This window comes from Sinohyriopsis cumingii, unplaced genomic scaffold (genome assembly GCF_028554795.1).
Source record: "Sinohyriopsis cumingii isolate HCF-2022 unplaced genomic scaffold, ASM2855479v2 utg002376l, whole genome shotgun sequence".
Taxonomy (NCBI): Eukaryota; Metazoa; Mollusca; class Bivalvia; order Unionida; family Unionidae; genus Sinohyriopsis; species Sinohyriopsis cumingii.
The window spans coordinates 163,255-186,835 of record NW_028316197.1 but is presented as its reverse complement, the minus strand read 5'-3'; the positions used below and the strand labels follow the sequence as shown (position 1 = coordinate 186,835).

Sequence of the window (23,581 nt, the reverse complement as noted above, 5' to 3'; positions counted from 1 at the left end):
AACTATCTTTCTACTTGCCACTATCAAATCGTCTGGTTTCCATGTTTTCCAAAAGTCTCTCATTGAAGTTTCAGGAATCATCTCGCGCATAATTTCGCATTGAATTTTATTCGGTTGTAATCTGATCAATGTTTTAAATTCCTTCAACGTTGCATCAAGTGCTCTATGATCATCAGACACTTCTTCATAATAATCAACAAAATCTTTTAACCACAAATGCGGAGATGGACCAACAAGCGGAGGTGGCTGGCCGTGATCGCCACACATTATCACTGCAGTAGTTTTTGTTAGCAGCCAATCCAGGAACAATTTTAATATATCTAACGGTACCGTACATATCTCATCCCAGATTATTTTCCCAGGAATATATTTTGTTCCCATTCCATCTGGAGTCCATACACCACCGCTGTATTTGAAAAAGCTGTGATAAGTACAAGAATTAACTCCTCGTTGTTTCATCTCCCTGGCGAGTCTGTGTGTGGGTGTTAGCACAATCATATCTGAAGATTTTCCACGAAATAATTCAATCGCTCGAGTTGTCTTACCAAACCCACCCGGTCCGTTCAAATAAACAGTTTTGTGTCTAGTGATTGGATCATACACAGATGGTGCGTTCAACATTTCTGATAATTCTGATTTACAATAATCATCCTTAATTTCAACATCAGCGGATTCACAATATCCATGTAACATCCCCGCTTTTATTCTCCACGAACTCCATGATTCGTCGCTGCTTGTAAAACGAGCCAGTGATTCTGAGTATCTGCTACTGATATAAAATGAATCCGTCGCAACTCTAACTGCAGTGTCAGGAAATCGATTTATCATTGATAACAAATTTATAGAAACATAAGCCTGCATCGAAGATCTTAAATGTGTGTATTGAGGTGACTCTCCGCTAATATAACTTACAACTGTGCCTAACTTTTTTCCGTCGGATAAGCGCGCGTCCTCCCGCTTACAAAATATATATTTCGCAGTGGCATCAGCAATTATAAAATTTAATTCAGCATCATCGATAATCAATCGTGAGTGATGTAGTTTATGATCATATGCGCCACCTTGAGTAAATTTACCGATTATTCTTCGTCCGAGATCTTTTGTTGTTTTTTCACTATTGCTGAGTTTAATCTTAAGAACTTTAGGAGCCTCACCGACAATGACATCCATGGGAGTATTTGGACTCTCTCGTGCATACTCTTCAATGACTTCGTCTACACTGATACACTCCGGTGTTGGTAGCCAAGCTAAAGTCTGCGGTTGATATGATATGATTGCTTCACTGACAGTCAACGATACCAGTATTCGGCTGTCAAGCATGTATCGCAATAACACTATTGGCGCCCAACGCTTTTCACTAAAGTGTCTGCCAAACCAATCATAACAGCACGGATGAAGCTCTTTAGCAAATTCAAACGAAGTCACATGAGCAAATCCTGTCAGTGGAAAATCGGGTAAAGGACCGTTTATAGCAACTCGTGTCATCGAGTTCGTGGGATGTCCAAATCGCTTAAAGTATTCGTTGCACTCACCCATTCCTAGAAAGCTTCCCGGGTATCAGGCAATCATATCCACGGAAATCATATCGCGGCGGTCATACCGGGTATTCCACACACCGCCGTGTCCGTACTCGACACAACTCAGTTGTATATCCGAAAGAAACTCGCTTCGGGTTGGCCTCCATGAAATTTTTTCTCTGGCAGCGTGGGCGACAACACTCGGAACTGTAAAACAATTAGTTAATAACTGATCAGTGTTTTCTTCCATTTTCACATATTTCTCTGCGAGTTTTTTCAATTGTTGTTGCAGAGACTCTGTCCGATATAATTCACCGCTAGGTCTTACAAATTGATCATACTCGCCATCTTCGGAGCTTTTAAACAACCACGTAGATCGTTTTTGCTTATTTGATAAATAAAATCAAATATATTTCCCTGATAATATTTCACAACTCGATCCCGCGAAAATATCGTAACTGCGTTAGTCCAAGCGTGAGCGTTATGGTCAATGATACTTATTGGAGCTCCGTTTTGATTATATTTCGATTTGTATAATACTTCCTCTGTTATCGATGTTACGGTTATGGGAAATCTTAATGCTTTTTCTAGCTCGGCGACATCGTTTATTGATGCTCCTGTGTGTTTGACTTTCTCAGCCCACGCTGCTATCTTGGAACGTCTTAACGCAGTTAGACCGTTTCCGCGCATCGCATTTTTAAAATGTTCCATTACTCGCTCGGCTACATAATTCAGCGCCAACGACGAAGTCGTCCTCATCGGGGTGAGTTTATCAATTTTTGGCTTTTTATTGCATAGATTCCATAAATGACCGCGGTCACAGATTACGCTCTCGCGTAATATGGTTTATCAATTCCAGTCAGCATTCCTAGTATGGAATCGCTACTTAACAGAATGGTTTTTCCGCTAGCAAGAACAGTATCACGTTTATCACGGATAATCCACGTATCGGAATCTGCTTGCACAATAAATTGTATTCTGAAAAAAATATTTCTGGTTATCAAAGAGATAATCGATAATTGTTTTCGCTCGTGCATCATTCATTGTAGCATCGATGACTTCGTCAACGACACCTTCGGTGTTGCGCATAATTTTAAATGACGACCACAGGTGAGATGCACCGTCGTCGCGAAATTCTTTTTTGGCATTCCTGATAATATCAAACAGATCAGTCAGGGCTCGTCTCTGCGAGTCAGGGGTTAGTCTGTCAAGATCGAATCTCCCGGTGCCAATGGCAGATAATCTTTCAAACTCCTCCATATTATATTTAAAACAAACATTTAAATAAGAAAATATTATATATAGAATGAACCGGTGCAAGTGGTTTCAAGTTGGATCCGTAATTCCTTGTAATAAATCCTGCAGGAAAGAATTATGCGGGAACCATTCCCAAAGCGTCCGAAGGGTGAGTTTAGGGCCAATACCATGCCTACGATGTGGTGTTGGGATCAGGGGTAAAGCACAGTTATTTGCAAGTTTCGGAGGAAAACGATACCGTGAACTCAAGCGATATTATAACAAAAAAATAACGACGTTGCGCTGAAATGTGAGCGTGATTATATAACTAAGTTTTTAGACAAATTATAAATTAGACAAATACATTATTATATAAATGAGCCAAGAGTTTGTCCCACATCCTATCATTAAGAATTACGAAGCGAACCGTGATGGGATAGTCAGAAATTGCAGGCTGAAAAGACCAGTTGGTGTTGTTGAAAGATCTGGTTATCTTAGATTCAGCACTGGGAAAAAGAGGTATCTTAATCACAGGGTCGTGTTCGAGTGTTTCTTTGGAGAGATCAAAGACGGTCTTGTAATTGATCACATTGATGGACAAAGACTTAATAATGGATTATCTAATCTACAAGCCATCACGCAGAGTGAGAATTCTGCACGAGGGGGTACCGGTAAGTTTAAGAGCGTTGCAAGAAGAGCTGTCAGATCTTTCAATATAATTACCAGTGAAGAGAAAATATTTCAATCGATGAACTCAGCTGCCAAGTATTTCGGTATTAACCCGAGTTCGGTTCAACGTGCTGCAGAAAATATAATCAAATCATCATTTTCGTACAAGCTTGATAGCTGGATCATATTTTCTTATGTAGATAACTCTGCAGCGACTGTGTAAAAGTCAATGATACAATTATTTCCCTTTGTCAAGGTGATTTCATCAGGAAGTGTTGCGCAACACTCCTTGAGACTGTGCAATACCCAGAGCGGTATAACAATTGAGTCACAGTCTATAACACTTCCGCGTTTACAAGTACAGGTATTTTTCGAATTCTGTGTTTAGATCCAACTTAAATTTAAAATCCAGTTCAGAATTTAAATTTAGTTCTGAAATGTTTTAGAACTTGTTAACTGTCTGTCAGTAGTTACCTATATGATAATTTTTAAATCCTGTATTATCAGATTTGACAGTGGCACAGTGGTAGCGCGTTTGACTCTCGTCCCGACTCTATCAAATGCAATGTTCGAATCTCGTCACGAACATATTGTCGACGGTCCCAATTTATAGGGTTTTATAATAAAATGGGGGCTCCAGCAGTGGCCTTGTGTACATATCTCCCCCACGTCTAATCGTGGGGGTGTGTTTTTCACCCCTGGGAATTCGATCTGGGGGGTATGTACATGGAGCTTCCAAAAATAAACAGTAGCCTTGGATGTATAAAGCTTTACATCATATGGGTCAAAAAGACTGTGGCTAAAAGAACCGATCACGAGGATGCCGAGATGCTATCAGAAAAGCTCTGTAAGACCGAGATGAAAACAATCTGAAAGATAAATCACCTTGACAAAATCAAGGAAGTAAAAAATCTCAAGTCTGAAAGGACCTCGTGGAGACCCATAGGCTAATGCAAGACTCATGATTGCTTGATAACTGCTCATCAGGCTACTGTTTATTTTTTTCCTTATAATATATATATATATATATATATATATATATATATATATATATATATATATATATATATAGATATAGATATAGATATATATATATAGATAGATATATATATATATATATATATAGATATATAGATTTTATATATATATATATATATATATATATATATATATATATATATATATATATATATATATATATATATATATATATATATATATATATATATATATATATATATATATATATATATATATATATATATATATATATATATATATGAATTACGAAAATATCAATGATGTGATTGTTGCTATTAAACAATTAGAAGAACGCGGATTTAATATATCACTAAATCCTGAAACAATTATGTCTGATTTTGAATCACTGCATGAAGCTAAATGCGCAGGGCGTTATATTGTTCCTGCTCAGTATAGATTTATAAAGAGAATTCAAAACGATTTGTATAAATCGCTGGCTACAGTAGAAGAAGCACAAATAAATGAATTTGTTTCATTGTCTCGTGCAATTGAAAAGATTAGGCTGAAATTAGCTCAAGAGTATGAAATGAAAAAGATAATCAAGGACGAAGTCAATAACGAAATCAAGGAAGTAAATATCTCACCTTGACAAAGTCAAGCATCAAGGAAGTAAATATCTCACTTTGATTTACTTAGAAGTCAAGTACTTGGAAGTGAAATTGAAAGTAAAAAGATATATCACTGTTTTACTGCCTTGATTTTGTCAAGGTGAGGTATTTACTTCCTTGATTTCGTCATTGACTTCGTTAGCGAGATAGTATTTCCCTTAATCGGCGGAGTTTAATGCAGGAGTGTGCATAATTGAGAATTTGATCTCTGTCGTATACGTTTGAAATAATATGCTCGCGTCTGATACTATCTAACTGTTGCTGTGTTAGTAAGAAGTCTTCGCCTCCGTATTCGTCAATAATAAATTTAACGTTAATTTCTTCTTGTGCAAATGCAGCCCTAACTGCTTGCTCGAGCGCTTGTTTGTCTTACACGAAAACATTTATGTGGTGGTACATATAAATCTAATCTGATCTAAGATCTAAATACGCGCACATATTCGAGGATTTGATATATACCGCAATGCGCAATCACAATATGATCTTTTTTAATACTTGTAGTTGCGTATCAGTCAGTATAAAATCGTCATTACGGTATACATCAACAATTATTTTTTCCGGGGTAACTTTTCCGACAGCTTCATCATGAAGTTCTTTATTATGTATGAAACATGTCACGCGATGATACATTATATAATACTTGCTTGATTAATTGTCAGCAAAAAATATATTTTTTTGCTTTATGCTAAATTCGCATGACTTTTACTAGCAAACAGCCTATCAAAATTGAGAAATTGGACTATTCCTGTGATTTTTACTAGTAAACACCCTATCAAAATTGAGAAATTGGACGATTTCTGTGATTGTTACTAGTAAATTACCTTTCCAAATTAGCAAATTGGTCGATTTCTGTGATTTTTACTAGTAATTACCCTATAAATTTCAGTGAATTTGCCAGCGTTGCAGAAAATATAAAATAGAATTAATTTTTCACTGGAAATCCTTAGGATTTCACCAGGAGACTAATATGTAGTGTTTCATTCCGTAAATCAAGAAGATTCCCACGCTGGTCTGTCAACGCGAAATTTATTCTGGTCAGCCACGGATTATGACATCGTAGATAAACCGGATTGATCGGCTCTTGCACAATCAGAAATCCAGGTAGTACATCTTTCGGAGTAAATGAATAAAGAACAAATCCTTGCTGGGCTTGATTTGATACTGTCGTGTCCGTGCTGTAACTGCCATCAATGACATCACACAGAAGATTGACCGCGACCACTTCGGTTATATTTACGATGCCCGGGGATACATGCCGGCCTTCTCCGATTGGGCTATTGTTGTGTCTGAGGATAGTTGGCTCTGGTGGTGTTTTTCTGTGTTGTGCAAGTATGTCATCAAAGAACTCATTGATTAGATCATTGACAGATTTTTTGAGTTCGTCTGCATTATACCCGGGAAATTTAAAATTCGGTAGCGTGGCTTCTTTTAACGAGTATGCAGTTAGAAATTGTTGTTTAGAACCGGTTTTATCGCTAATTGTTGCCTGAATTACTCGCTGGTTAATATACTCCATGTCGGATACAAGTTGATTTAATATTTCAATCCGCGTGCTAATTTCACTGCGTGAACTTGTTATATCAAAAAGATGTTCTTGGAAGCTCTGCCGTAGTCGCTCTAGTTGTGTTTTATGTAACTCATTAATTTCTCTAAAATATTTAGTAATCTCTCTTAGGGTAATATAATAGACAACTTCGGAGTCTAGTTGTCGATAAATAAACTCCCCAACAATATCGCCCTTGCTGTAGAAGCGAATACTACTACCCAACGTTGCCCCTTTGATAAGATCCAGATGGTGTTTGTATGGCGGTGTAATTTTACGATATGACTTATTGTCAGTGATATAATTAGACTTCTTCGCCGCTGGTGGTGTTGGCGGCGCTGGTGGAGCAACTTCAGGCCATCCTAACACTGTTCTGACCGAACAATTGTATATATCCACGGCGTAGTCTGGGGTGCTTATTTCAATGGCAGAAGACAACGTTGGCTCATGAACAGTTATTGTTATCTTAGATTCCTTTGTTGTGATAATTTTTATTCGACGTTGTAATTCCTCATTGATTTCTTCGATTTGATAAGACCCGGTTGGTAACCCAATGACGTTCCAGTCTGGCGTGCCATCGGGTTCATTTTTATATGCAAACACAAACGAACTATTTGCTGGCAATCCACCAAACGACGCTGATCTGATATTGGGCCAACTGTGATATACTCGTAATTGTGCTAACGCGATCTCGTTTACTGGAATCGCAGTTGGAAAATTAATATTGAATTCTGGCTTAGTAGAGGTTACTGTTAACAAAGATGTTCGCGCTGGGCTTGTATTTTGCCACTATATCAAGCAGAGCTTGATGAAGTAATTCCGTCGACATTGTTATTTATCTGCTGTCGTTTCAAAGCGAAGTACTTTGCACTCTGAGTGTAGTCGTTGTACATCTTTGCCATTTCGGCGAATTCGGAATCTGATACTGTTGTATCATCGAGACTGAATGATATCAGCGACGACAATTTCGAGTAGGTGCTCGTGGTCGCGTTGTTTAACTTTGCATACTCGTGAAATTTTGTTAGCGCACACGAGGATATTTTTTTCGCGATAATATTAGCAACTCCTGCAATTGTCGCTGATGTTGAAACTGTAATTGTGACCACAGCGGTAGCTGTGATTGCAGCTGTCACTGGTGTTAGCGCTGATAATAATACTCCTGTGGATGCAACTAACGCGGACGCTGAATACACTATTGTGTCTAACACGATCACACATCGCTTGTATTTTTTTTACCTTTGCTGTGCATTCGTTGATGATATTTTTTAACTTTGACTGCCATTCGCGTACTTGATCATATCTGCATTGTTGCGCTGTTGTCGGTGACTGCGTCACTGTCGTTGACTGCGTCAAGAGGGAGGCCATTTTATTATTTTACGCAGTAACCAATTGAGGCGTTTCAGCTACAAATTCCAAACACCACCATTAAGATGTTGCGGTTAATTTCTTGTCGGCGGATTCTAGTCTAAATGTTTCTTCGGCTCCGCTATTTAATATGATAGTCACAACCCCGGAATACTTTTCGGTGGAATGTCTCCAGGGATATGTTGTGAAGATTTCAAATTTAGCGGCACTGAACACAGACAGTCTGTACACTCCAGTGACAGTTGCTGTATATTTGATAGTATTATTTTGTCGAGACCATGTTGCAAACCCAGATGATACTGTGTATACTATGTTGGTAATATGCCCTGGAGTTACTCCAGAAGGGATTTTAATCAAACTGGTTTTGTTAACGATCTCAGGAATCCCCGATACTATATCCTGCTGTGTTTGTTTCATCGTGTCAATGTTGGTCTTGATATCAGAAAGCTTCATATCGACGGTGAGTGGAGTACCAAAGAATTCCTCTGCGGTTTCATTAGTTTTTCTAAAGTTTCTACGGAGATTTGTAAACGCCTTTACATGAACATCATACTCGGCCCACAACGTTGTTAGTTTACTGTCAATGGCGTTAGCGCCTGCGTCAACATATTGTTTGTTTGCGGCATCTTTCGGGGATGTTGGATCCGCTAAAGAGGTTATTTTTTTGTTGCCGAGATTGAGTTCACCTGTCATTGTATCACCGGTCTTTTTAAACGAGTAACGAGTATGTCTCCGACGGTTGTAAATAGCGCGTCAACATATTGTTTGTTTGCGACATCTTCCGCGATGTTGGATCTCTTAAAACGGTTATTTTGTTGCCGTTCATACTGAGTTCACCTGTCACTGTATCACCGGATTTATTTACTGCAACTTTCCGTATATCATCTCGCAACGCCGCCATTGATATTAGCGAATCTCTGATTTTTCCACTATCAGTGAAGACAGGGATGTTACCCGGAGTAGCTCCAATAACCCTACGAATTATTTCATGCCATTTGATATCGCTGGTTTTTAGTTTTCCGTGCCGGTCCTGACAAATAACAACCTCATCTGGGTCTATCCCGGTCAGACTTAAAAGATTATCGATTTCATCTTTGGTCGCATATTTTGATAAATCCACATCGGTGCGCTTCACTTTTCTGTTGAGAAGAGATCTTCCGTAGATATCAACCATTATTTGATGGGAAACTGTTTAAATCGACCCGTGGTATACTCGTGCACAGCTTTGTGAGGTGGTTTGGTCGATGCTGATATCGCATCAAGAATATTTAATACTTGCTGGCCACATATCGGAGGATCGGTCAGTGTCTGTGTTGGCAGCGTTGAGTACCAAACTGACGCGGGGACGTCTTTTGTATATCGGAGAAATTCAACTGGCGGTGCTAACCCATACGAATCAAAATAGATAATTCCACGTGGATCGATCGCGTAAGCAACCCAGTGAGTTCCTGGACCATCGCTGTTATCAGATTAATAATTCCGGTTTCTGGATTATTCGGCTGTCGTGGTAGCTGATCTCTCATAAAGACGCCTCTGAAATTTGTTATATTTAATTGTTTAACAGCATCGAGCAAATCAAAATTGGACATCGGAGTAAAAACACTTAGAACCGTTTTGGGTACCATGATGGTGGAGTTCCTGGAAGTCTTAACCCGCGTCCCTTCTTTTGTATCCTTTCCCTGTGGCTTTCTTTAGTGCCGTTCCAGCAACTGTTCCAACAGCTCCTAAAGCCCCGGCTTTAGCAACAGCTGGGGCAGCAGCAGCTATCGGTGCTGGTATCACCGGGAGAAGAGGAAATATACCGCCGGTTTTAACCATATTTTTGACAGCTGCAGGAGAGAAATCAAGTTGAGCTCCAGTCGCTGCTTTTTTTGCCTTATTAAAATGATTAAGTTGTGTTTTAGTCAATGACAATTTGTTTGGACCGCGATTAGCGAGTAGATCGTGTTTTAGTGTTATTTTTGTCCCACATGTGCTCGCGTTCTTCGATTGTAATTTCTTGGCCTGACGAGGAGTCAGAGTGACATTAACGTGACTGTATGACATTTCTTATAACTTCACGATTGATCTAATTGTCTACATGTTTTCTAGTGGTGCATCAATGACTCTCATTCGACTGCTGATACCTTCAAGTAACATTGCTTTGTCGGAGAGTATGACCGCGATTGCTCAGTAATCACCGTGAACACCTTCCGCACCAACAGGATCAGGGACTGTAGCTCGCCGACACGAGATCGAAAGTGAATATCAACAACAGACTGCTTGGACAGGTCAAGATGCTCCAGCGAAAAGTAATAAATCGGATACAAGTTTGTGAAATCAAGTTGTGATATTTGTGTGCCAGTATCTATATTTAAGTTGCGTTCGAGGAATGTCAGCCAACGATGATATGCACGCGCCACATGGTTATTTGTGTAACTCAGTAATATATCTTCGGATGGTTCTTGCTGGTTTTTATTCTCAGCGAAACCTCAGTGACGCTAAGTTTGTCAAATATCATATGAGACTTTACCTGATTGTTTATCCGGGAAACATCCTGCAGCGCAATAAAGATATGTCGTGGCGCAGAAACTCCCTGTTGTGATGCTATATGCCAAGTAAATACGTCCCTGACTCGACTTGTGACAGCGTCTGTGGTTGTTGTAAGCCATGACATCAGCGCTTAACCACCTTGGTTCATAAAAGAGAGCAGTCGCTGCTCATCTGTGACCGATGAAGTTAGCACTGGCATCCACAGCGAAAGTTTTGTTAGTGTTACCATACCAGTATCAGCAGCACCAGCTCCTCGCCAGATCGCATCATTGCTATCGCCTTTTCTGTGAAGCATAACTGTGTGTTTGTCTCCAAAGATGACCTCAGTCACGGTGATCTTAGTCACTGTCAGCGAGCTCATCGACGAGTTCTTGATATATGCGAGCGTCCATTATACCACCTTGAAATAATCTCCGGCAAATATCAGAGGCTTCATTAATTATTTCTGGCGAGATGTTTCCGGCACGTCTTCCTCCGATGAGGACTTCTATCCGAGACACATCATTGAAGATATTATCAGAGCAAGGAATTCCATAGCCACTGCCAGTAGGTGGTGGCTGTTGACTTCGTAAGGTAGAAGTAAGAACAGGTTGAGATTTGAGAGTCCGAGCTCTATGTTCCTCCTCCTGCTGCTGAATCTGTTTAAACGATGGTCGACGGAAAGGAGATGGTGGTGATAGACGATATTACCCTTGAGCAGATAGTTCAGACGGTTGAGCAGCTAGTTTAGACGGACCAACATTAAAAGATGGCTGTTGCGGAAACAATCTATTATAAGATGAAAGATGAGACATTTGAGAAGCGTCAGACTGTAGCGAAGGAGGAAATGGCGGTGGAGGAGATGGCGGTGGAGGAGATGGCGGTGGAGGAGATGGATCAGGTACATCTGTGTGTGGCACTGTTATTGCCCCTGGTGTTTTTTTAGGTCTTCCTCGTTTTTTTCTTCTCTGTCTGTTGCAACGGCGCAGGAAGTGAAAAGTCTTGTGGCTGCGGAGAAGGCTAACGTTTTTTTGCCGGTTGTTTTTGCTCTTGTGCTAATTTTTTTCTTGTTGTTTTTGCTCTCGTATTATTTTTTGCCGTTCTTGTTTTTCCGCCAGTTGCTTCTGACGCGTTATTTCTTTCTCTTGTGCTATATATCTGCTGTTCTTGCTTTTTTTTTTGTTTCTCCAGTTCTTTTTTCTCTTGTGCTATTCTCTGCTGTTCTTCGTCATAACTTTTCATCCCGCTGACAAAAAATGGCTAGCCAACATCTGCCTTATCTCTGGTATATTTATCCGTGGCTATTTTGTACAACCAGTCGCACCAATCTTTTTTCTTCACATTTTTGGTATACTCGGGCTTTAAATATTGATCTCGTCGGTGAAAACTTTCGGCAGCAAACCCACCAAACAGACCACTACTATAAGCATCTGTTGGCTTAAATTTCTCAATTTCTTCTATACCCACGGGAGTAAATCTCGATTCAAGATTAATCATTTTTCGCCTGACCGGTCCACATTCTACTCTCAATATTTGAGCAAGACTTCTTTTTTCTTCGGGGTTCCTAATAGCAGTTAAAACCTTTTCAGTGGCTGCAGTGACGGGCTGAAATAATTCCCTTGTTTCAATTGCATACTCAGCTCGCGCTTGTTGTTGTGATTGAGCATCCCTTTTAAACTTTTCCTTTACCGGGATATATTTGCTAAGTGCTTCTGCTCGCTCCCTAGCCAGCCTGGCCGTATAAGATTCTGAGTGTACCATTATTTGGTATAAGTAATTTTTAATTGATATCCTCGAACACGGTATCGAGTTGGGTTAGATACAATGTTTAGTTAGAGAGCAGCAGAGGGGGCGACGACAACAGCACACAGCAACAACGGCGACAATTGTGTTTACATATCGCACTATTTCGGCATCGGCGACAAAGTCACTGAAGTTGTAGGGGGTGCCCCTTCTGGGGAAGACGGACAACAGCGCGCGGCGACAATTGCGTTTACAATGAAGCGCGGATTTTATAAAAGGCTTATTTCGGCGTTTGGAGGCTTCTAAAAGTTGTAGGGTTCGCCCCCTCTGCTGCTCGTCGTGTGAAATGATTATGAATCATTAACCTTTGTCCCTGTGCTGTATAAGGATATTTACTTGTATTCACATTTATGTTACATTATTAGGTTAGTGCGTATTGTGTTAATGTGTCCCATATTTGAATCTTACACACGCACGTGATAATAATGTTGTCTATCATTTAGGTCATTCGTCTATAAACATTGTATTTGTATCAACATGAAACGTGTTATTTTATAAGTCCGAAGTCAAACTTGTTATCTTGTTACAATAACATCGTTGCCTTCCAAAATACGTCTGTCACGTCAGGAGAATGCCATTGTTACCTTCTACAAAACCGTTCAGAATAATGACATAGCTGTCCACAAAAGTCTATCCCTTCAGGAAATTCAATATTGCTGTTCCAAAAAGGCATGTCCCTTCAGGAAAATGACATTGTTGGCACAAACAATTGGCACAATTAACCTGGCACATTTGCAGCAAAAGTCTACAGCATTGGTTCACGCCATTCTCTGTTATTTAAATAGCTATCAGATCCAATTAGAGAAGGGATTGTGCTTTATTGTAGAGAAAACATACAATATTTTCATTTTTCAAGAATCAGAAGAGTACAATTGGAAATTGAACACGGATATCGCAAGTGCATTACACGAAGAGATGACTAGTAAAATGTATGATAGTATATTAATATGGACAAGAACATTTAAAGAACATATATGAAATTGTTATCAATGCCTAAAATGTCAGTATATGAAAGTATTGCCCGATGGTGAAATTTACACTGTGGCATAATAAATTACTTGCACCATTTTTTAAAATGATTCTCAACAACTAAAATATCATGACTTTATGTGCATATTATCCACTACAAGATATACTTGAACTGTTTTGGTACTTATATAATAAAATTTCAACGGTAACAAAAGTAAGCAAAATATATGCAACATAAAGTTTGTATCGTTTCGTGATGAGTTTGGAAAACCTCTCAAAGCATATAAATGATCATCATCAGCCATGGATATTGAGGAACTTGAAAGCTAATCATTATAGTCTTGTAGCCAATTTATAATTTTCTACCTCATTTAGCATTTGCATAGTCCAGTAACAATCCAATCAGACTTTCTCTCAGTTTCCGTCCTCCATAGGTTATGAATTTATCAAGTGCCTCTTTGCTGTGGCCTCGAACCAGCTCGTGAACTTTCTGTACCAGTTTCTCTCTATCAACATCAGATAGATTTCTAAGCACTTTCAGCATTGACTTGTAGTCATCTGATATGAGGTACCCGGCAATCGATCCTAGATAGTTATACAATCCAAAGAACGTGATTACTATATTAATGAGTTTGTATAATATAAGTAAGAACTTGATTAATATAAATCTAACTTGTATGAATAATGTGTATAAGAACTTAATTACAATATTTAAATATTATGTTTAATGTGCACTCCGTGACAAGCTACATAGACCTAGATTATCTATCATAAATAAACTGTTTGATTAGGGTCATTGCAGTTGGCTGGGAAGTATCACTCACAGTGCATTTTGTTCAAAGGGGTATTGTATATGTTCTTATGGTCTTCAAATAATAAATTCAACATGACTGTGTGTGTGTTATTTGGATTTTAAACATAGCTTTAACCATTTTGCAGTCATATGTGCAGCGTAGAAGTTAATAGCAATGTCTAGCGAGGCAGCTTAAGTACAAATGTTTATAAATTTTTGGTACGACTCGGTTGGGGTTTCGAACCAACAACATCCTGCATTCAAGCGGACGCTCTGACCAATAGATTACCGGATTCGTCGGTGGAAAAAGAGAGAATTCATTATATGGTTTGTTATAATAGATATGTCATGCATGAATTTAATATATTACTCATTTTTGTTTGTAACTACTCACACCAAATGTTCCATAATAGTGCTTTTTAATATAATCATCAGAAACATTAGTTTAAATATGCATCCTGTATCTGGTAATGAAACATAAAGATCACATGTACCTCAACATTCTCTCCATCTTTCTCTCTTGTTATGAGCTGCAATTTGTATCACTTCATTTCACACATTATAAAATCATCAATGCTTAATAATATAATTACATGCTGACTACAGGTACAGATTTGCAACATTACTGCTTGAATATGAATGGGTGAGTCAGAATAGTGGATTTTTTCTCTAGATTGAAATAACATCGATAAACATGCAAATTCTTTCAAAATCATGTAGCTAGTACGTCCTTTCAAAATAAATGTGTGACTTGAAGCAAAAGCAGTTTATTTGTAAATTACAAAGTGACAACCTTAAATGCAGACCTGTTGAAAAAGTGTATAATTCCTGCTTAATCATGTTCACATCGCAATTTCCCGATGATGCATCTGTGTACATCCCACTCCTTTCACCAAGATTCTTTCATCTTTTTTCTCTGTATTCCCCTTTCTCCCTGATTTTACTTAAATGTAAGCTGTAGTTTCTATTTTGTGTCAACTGCAATGACCTGCCACTGAATTTATTTGTCTAAAACTGCAATTCATGCCCTGTCCTATATTAAGAAACAAATCACATCCTACGTGCATTCTCTGACTCTCATTCGTTCGCATACTAACGCACATTCACTACTAAAAAGACTTATAATTCAGTTTTCCGTTATTATATCATAGAGTTTACCGCTATGTAACTATTCTGTCTTATAATAAAATACTTTATCTAACGTGATACCGCCTAATGAAATTAAATACATGCCTATATCAGAGTGTTTTAAAGAACTGCCCTACAATAAAGGTATGCTATAATAATTTGCATTTGTAACCAATGGCCTTTATCAATGCACCTTCACAACTGTCACAGGGCAATTTTGCACCCCCTGATAACAAATCTTGGCTATGAAACTGCTAAACTCTCTTTCTCTCATCCAGATACTACATTCATATCTTAGAGAGTTATATTATACAGAATTCTTTCATTATAACTATGCCAGTTGAAGACGTAGATTATACCGCTTGACATTAACTTATAACAAAACGTACATTATATAACTATAATACCACCTTAAAAAATTAAATATATGACCATACCAGCCCCTTATAAGACAGTTCTGTAATAAAGGTTCCTATGTTTAGGATATGCTTCAATCATTTGCAATTGTAATCAGTAACCTTTATCTACGTACGTTCACAACAGTCACATTTACACCCTTTAGGTGTATGTAACCACTTTACATGTCTTACACTGTAATGATGAAACAATTTTAGACAAGTAAAGCAATTAAAGAAAAAAGTCTTAATTGTGTAGGAGAGAATGAAAATATGCAGCAAGTGAGTCGGTCTGATCAAACAGGTGCTCCTGTCTAGTGTACAGCTATCAGCAATGAGTTCAACTAATTTTGCTTTACTCGCAAACCTGACACTGATTTAAATGTAATTTTAGGCACATTTACAATCGGAAACAATTACAGAAAACATGCTTTTGTGAAGGCTAATTTATGTATTCATTATAATATGGATGTTTTTTTCTTCTGTATTTCGTTTGTCACATAAGGGTTATAATTTTTTTTTTATGGTTGACATTTCATCCTTTAATGTTCACAAGATGCAATGTTTTACATCTAGTGCTTGCAATTTATAAGGCATTTATTTCATGTGCTTTCACTGTTATTGTCAGTTTTATTTATTATTTATTTTCCATTTATGCTTCATTCTATTTCCATGTCTAAGGGTCACAAAACTGACTGTGCATCTGTATCGGTCATCCACCTGAAATTAAAACTATTCCTCCTGTGACCTTTATCATTCAGTCTTGGTAGACATCAGTCTTTTGAACAAAGTCCATCAATAACCCAAAACACATGGAAACCCAAGAGATAAACCACTGGCTATATGAAGCTCCAGTGATTAAGCACTTACTGAGGATGGCCTACCAAAAGCCTAAAATATACCTCATCAAGAGAGCAGCTACCCTCTAAGGCAAGGGTGCACAACTTTTTTCATCCAAGAGCCAGATTGCATTTTCTAAGACCACATCAGAGCCGCAAACACTAATGTTTTAATATAATTACTGTTCACGGGCCAGATGTCTGTAATGTCTTCATTTGTCCTGAGGGCCGGATAGAACACATTCGCGAGCCGGACCCGGCCCGCGAGCCAATGGATGTGCACCCCGGTCTAAGGGAAGCCAACAATAACTAACATGCCAACTCAAGCGATCAAACACTGACTGAAGATAGTCCACCAACACCCCAAGTAAATTCCAGCTCAGCTCCTAAGACCAACTAACATCTAAACGTGGCCCAACAATAACTAACATGCGAACTCCAGTAATCAACCACAGACTAAAGATGATCCGTCAACAACCCCAGTATATCCCACCACCATATATAAAATCCTGCTGAACATGGCCGACATTCACTGAGCAAGTTTACATGACCAACATATCTAATCTCGTTAAAGCTGACATGATCATGATATCTAACTAAAGCCTATATGACCATGATATCTAAATAAATCTGAGATGACCATGATATCTAATCTATCTAAAGCTGACATTATTATAGTATCCAATTATATATGACACAACCATGATATATAATCGAATTCAAGCTTAAATGACCATGATATCTGATTAAAATTGTCATGACCATGTTATCTAAATCTAATTAAGACGATACTATCTAATTAAAGCTTACATGACCATGACATAATTAACGCGGACATGACCATGATATTTAATTAATGATGACATGACCATGATATGTATTAATGCTGATATGACCATGATATCTAACTAAAGTTGACATGGAAATTATACCTAATTTATTTAATTTTGCGATGACTATATGTTACTATATTTTGTCTATAAGCATGTCTCTGTCTCGAAGATTCTAGGTTACATACCAGCAATACCACCAGCGAGAGCACCTTCTCGCCCGCCTATAGCGCCCCCAACTGCAACACCGACAGCTGTCAATGCCAATTGCTTGGACATTTCTGAAATCATTTTGTTTACAAAAAATGTATTCTTCGAAAGCAATTATCTGTAAAGGATGATTTCATTCTGACAGCAATATCAAAAGTACAGAAGAGGCAAATTCAAGTCTTGATATTTAATACATGAGAACACTTCTACCCTTTTCTACATACCATGAACAGAGATTGTCAAAAATGCTATAAATATATCATTTAGGCTTTGAATTAGGTTCACAACTGAACAAGAAACAGTGATTCATTTTTGTAGTAAATGAATCAACAAGTTTCATGCTGTGTTACATATCTGCACATTAATTACATTTTATAATACATCATAATAACAAAATGTCTCCTAGATCACCAACTATCAGGTAAAATGGATGGCATGAATACATAGCTGCCAAACCCTGAGTACAAAAATATTGAATGCATGTTACAAAATTATTGATTTTTAGGAACTAGTACTAATTGTCAAAATTTTGATGGATGTGTAACTATTTACAATATCTGCAACCATCAGCAAATTAGAACAGTAACTTAATTATTTAATGTCAAAGATGCATGTGTGTACTCAGGCTCCTTCTGAATGGGCACCCAGTTCCATTCGGCTACCCATTCAGAAGGTGAAAGAGTGCAACACACTTAGACACAGGCTGTTGATACGAGCTTTTTCCACACCTTGTTGTTTCAATCATTATCGATTTCATTGTACTATATTTTATTGATGATCTGTTATATGTGCGAGTTTTGTTGCTGAACTGTTTTCATACTAGCAAGCGAGCAATCCTCTGCGATTTTACTGTCTGGAAATGGTGTTAGAAACAAATCGCCAGCAACCCTATTAAATGAACAATTAAAAGCGTACATACAAACAGAAAATTATCTTACTTTTTTCTCTCTAACACCTTGGTAAATTTCACAAGAAAATAAAAATGAATAATATTTGTTATCAACAGACAGTAAACTCTTTCTAGAACAAAACTTATAACAAATGCCCTGAGGCCTCTTCACCTTCCTATCGACCTATATTTATTTTAAGCTTAAGACTAAAATATCGAAATATTGAAATAATCCAGAGTATTTTAAGAAGGAAATCCTATGCGTTGATATTTACTAGCAAATATTAATGACTTGTGTTTCTTATATTACTGTACTCCGATTTTGGTTGACAAAAGTACCATTTCATGCCGATATCGACACATACAATCATTTTACTGTAAGAAAAACAATGCAAGAACGTTTAAATTGTGCATACTTTTTCAACTGAAAAACATTCTGACAATCTTTAACAATTTCTCTATTACAGCTGAATCAATTTAATTATAACCATGTTACTGTAAAAATTTTCTATGATTTGTTTTTCCTTGTAAATAAATATTATAATGACTGCCATTTGTTTAGTGTTTAATGTTACCCGGCATTTTTATAAAGAAAAGACATGCATAATGGGACAGAAGAACGGAGGTACATATTCTCTCTCTCTCTGCATATATATATATATATATATATATATATATATATATATATATATATATATATATATATATATATATAATAGATAAGTGTGTAAATTAGAGAGTCCATGAAAATTTAAAACAATAAATAAACGACTGAACAAAGGATGCAAGAATAAAATGAAAAATTAATGACTGAACAAAGGATGGAATTAATAATAACATAATGAAAGAGATGGGTGACAAAAAGAACAATTACAATATATTCACATTTAAACATGAATGAGAACTAACATAAGAATAATAACTAACATAAGAATAATAACAAACAGAAGAATAATAACTGACCTTACCTTTTCACAAATGGACATTCGAATTTGAATTAAACAAAGACAGAAAATGCAAGGTGTGAATTTCAACAATGAACGGAGGCTACTTCTGAATGGGGGCTTTTGCTTACAGATTTTATGAAACAGAGCAGTAAATGAATTTTCCTCTTAGCCAAATGTTACCAGTCTCCAATAATGAAAGGATATAAAAAATATAAGACAAGTCTTAATTTGTTTCATCTACTATCTGGGTTTTATTTTATCCTTGTATATTATTTGTAAACATTGATATGAATGGATGCAGCAACACAATGAGTATAGGACATAGCCTCAGCATCAGATTTTGCATCTTCCAATGCTGTTCTGTTTTTTTCTGAATAATAATGCGTTGCACACAGGATCTCGTGGGTAGATGACATAAATACTATTTATGTCAAACAGATGAAATAGTAATTTGCATTATACAAATCTGAACCTGAAAGCCTTACAAGAATGAGAAAAATCGTCTCATTTGTAGTTGTTCTTAATTTCACATAACAATTGGGTTACTAGCTTAACAATGATTTTGACTTGTCTGTGAAAGATGGCCTATGACATTATTGTTCCCGCAAATATGGTACTCATTGGAATGCTCGTACATGACTATATGTGCACACTCTCCTTTTTGGGATCAAAGCTAACAAACGAAAACGTTTCTCAATCCCTGGCAAACATCAGTAGACGAAGCAGCTACTTAAATCCAGCTAGAATATTCTAATTTATTATCACTGTTCAGGTTTGACATCTCCTCATTAACTCTTAACTGTATGTGTCAAATGAATCTAAAAAATAAATCTTACATATACCTGTGATGACCTTCGCTGGCCCATACAACTAGCAATAATTGCTAGATAATTTAAATTTATTGTACTTAACCCAACTTTAACATCGACTAATTGAAATTAAAATTCTTAGGGAACTTTTTTCATTACCTCCTTGCCAGGATAGCAATATACACTAGTAGCTGTTCAGGATCACTTTCTGAATAGTCACTTAGAAACCCTCTTTATCAAAATAACAATAAGAGTTAGAATTTTCTAAATGAAAACCTGGAAAATATGTTTTCAATTTTCAAAGGGTTTATTTTACAAAACAACAACTGTATTGTATATTTTTTAAACTATACTAGTATCTTTAGTTAACTAAAAACATTTACAATAATAAAATGTTACAAAGATGTGAATGGCATATTGTTGGACAACGAAGTTATGAAATGTATTCTTTTGCACATGGCGAATAAAAGCAGGGTAAATGACCAAAATGAAGTGTTAGTTGTGGAATTGCAGTCAAAGGAAAGTACAGTGTATATTATATAGGCTTACAAGCTATAAACGTTATTTGTATTTTATTTGCGCGAGAGGATGTAAAATCATTCCGAATGCGTATGATTTAATTAATTTTAAAAAATGCAACTGGTAGAAAACCCTGTCTTTGGATATTGATAATTGGTTATACGAGGATGCCGGAGTCTAGTAAAGAAGATAATAACGACATTAAAAAGCAAAAACACCGCGTGAACGAAAACAAAAATAAACAAGAGTGTGCATATATTGAGCAGAAACTACATCAAGAAAAGCAATTAGCAAATTTTCGGAGCCATTATTGGATGCTTTAACATCACAGAATATTTATATTTTTATGCCTCGCTGGCACACAACAAAATAATGAAATCCATGACAAGGTTAAGATGCTTTATTTTTATGAGCAATTGTAAGTGTGTTAAGACCGTCAGCGCAGTAACGTTTGTCATCAAACACACATGAACCATTTTTATTTACAAGTTCTATTCTTATTTGATGACAATCTAACTGCTGTCTGCATTATGTAGTGCTTTGTCTTACAATGAAGAACATCTGCATAATCATCAAACGTTATAGTGTTTTCATAACACGTTTTGAAATTCATTTTCCTTTTTTTACTGTTACATTATCAACTTTAAAACAATACATTTTACCACGTAACCCAACAAAACGTTTAATTACTAGGTCACAAGTTTTATCCTTTAATTTACCAATTACCTTTTTATTAAATGCGTAGTACAATGAGCTCTCAGAGATCAAACCATTCATAGCTATTATACGTGTATATGTAAACTCATCACACTGTATCTTATAAACAAGTGAGTCTATGTCAGTCATCAGCACTTCAGCATGGCTGTCAAACATTTTGTTAATCAAATCATAATGAGGATGTAACATTAACATTTTGACAGGTCTAGTATCGCTGCACCAGCATACACTGGTTTCTTTAGTTTTAATTGTTTTGTTGTTTGCTTTTTTAATTTCAATCCCGGTACGGTTGTCGCCAATATTTTGATGTGAACAAAAGCGTCACTGTCAACAAGCTTGTTACTCGTACACTCGTCATGAATGAGCTCAATCTTACGTAGTTCTAGTATATTCTCTGTGGCTTTACTGTGCTAATCATGAGTGTATGAAATTCCGTTTTAAAATCAGTTCTGGCAACAACAGGCTGTTGTGTATTAAAGTCAATATAGTCTTTCATCCAATATGCCTGCGTAAAGTGAAACGCACTATGCACTTTGTCCAGTACATGGAGCAAGATGTAACGTGTATTATTCATCAGATTTGGAAAAAGATATTGACCTTTCTGTGTCCAATTTCACATTGTTTTTTCTGTTTCCGCTGTTTCGGCGACAACATCTCATTGCTGACCAACAATGATGCAACCCAAAATAGGTAATCCTTATTCAGGTCAAGTAAGTGTTGCGGTTGTGTCAATCAACTTCAACGAAGTAACCAGAAGTGAGATCAACATATCCATCAGCACGCACATGTAAAACAAAATCATCAAAGATCCAATGCAAACCGCCAGTTGTCAGCATTTGTGACATGGCCCAGTCATAGAGATTGTTGATCTTGTTATTAAGATAGATCATGTACACTAATGGCTTTGTTGGAGAATAATCCGATACGTACTTGTTATTGGCTACCGATTACTTTTTATTATCGCGGAAATAACACCACGCATTATCGCTTCATTAAACATAAATATGTCCGGGTCTGTAAAATATTTCAGTCGAGTACTAGACCGTTTTAGCAGTGCATAACATGCGAAAATTAGTGCTGAGATATACCACAGTGGGTCAGGTTTGTGTTGTATGGAATTTTCCCAAGCAAGAACACATCGGTGCTTGAATATAAATCATGTACTCTTGCAAATTCGTTACTTGTTATATGTGATACATTCAGCGATGAATACACTTTTTCCTGTGGTGGAAGCCACGTTTCATCAAATAGAGACTTGCCGTTGATATGCTCGTATGGGTAGATACCCTTTCCAGTTGTCCAGATCTCGTCTCTGCTAATGTTCAAGATGAAGATGCCATAAACTAGTAGCTATCAATAAACCTGAATGGCCCGATTGAGAACAACATATACTTTTCAGATTTCTTGGGAATGCACTTGATTTTGATACCAACATGCGATAACAATTCCTTTGCTCGTGGATCTGACAACGTGACTATAATAAAAATGTCCGAGATAACCACGTAGTTTATGCGCCATAACAGGATTAAAATCAGGATTACCATAATTCGGATTACAAGTGTTGTGTGTAGCGCCACGATACTGCCAGGTCATGTGGTTGTGATCACGAACTAGCATACGTGTTTTATCAAGAACGTATCTGACCTCTTTTAATGAGTCATGCCGGATTTAGTTTATCTTTTGGATTCGGTTCCACTGAGCAGCTAGTTGTTCAAATAACCAGTAAATACAATCAGCGCCATGATGGTGTTTATACACTAATGATGAAGAATTATCAATTCTGCAACATAATTTGTAACCTACCGCGCACGAAACATGTTTGTTTTGTTACCGTAAATGATTTACCAAGGTCTGATAAGGACCTTTAACTGCGTCCAAAATTGGCACACAATCAAATCCTATGTGAAATGATTTTTCAAATGATCTGTTATACTTAGCAAACTTAGGAATATTTTCACCTTCGCGAGGCATCTATATCGTTCGCTCTTCCCGGTAAGCGCGAGGCTCAACATGTGTACTCAATGTCTACTCGGTTACAAACTCATATATTCAACGATGACAGAATAAAGTTTTATGCTCATGCGCTGTGAATTTGTTATCTGCACAGTCAACTGAAAGTTCTAATGCAGACAAATTTCTTTTGGTAGTAAAGGAGATTATTTGGGTTTATGTGTGTGTGTGCCTCAGTTGTAGTCGCAGTATCTGAAATCATCAGCGGATAAACAGTGTATTTTTTCTCATCT

General features: G+C 37.1%; 1 protein-coding gene across 1 annotated transcript in view; it reads right to left on the bottom strand.

The window, feature by feature from the left end:
• Nucleotides 1–13,516: 13,516 nt before the first annotated feature.
• LOC149770774 (uncharacterized) overlaps nt 13,517–23,581 on the bottom strand; it is a 62,927-nt gene continuing 52,862 nt past the window's right edge. The window contains exons 3-4 of the mRNA XM_089949140.1: nt 17,436–17,528; nt 13,517–13,847 (exon numbers count right to left, since the gene is read on the bottom strand). Of these exons, the coding sequence (XP_089805266.1) occupies nt 13,630–13,847; nt 17,436–17,528 (311 nt within the window). The 3' untranslated portion in view covers nt 13,517–13,629. The remainder of the gene's footprint in view (nt 13,848–17,435; nt 17,529–23,581) is intronic.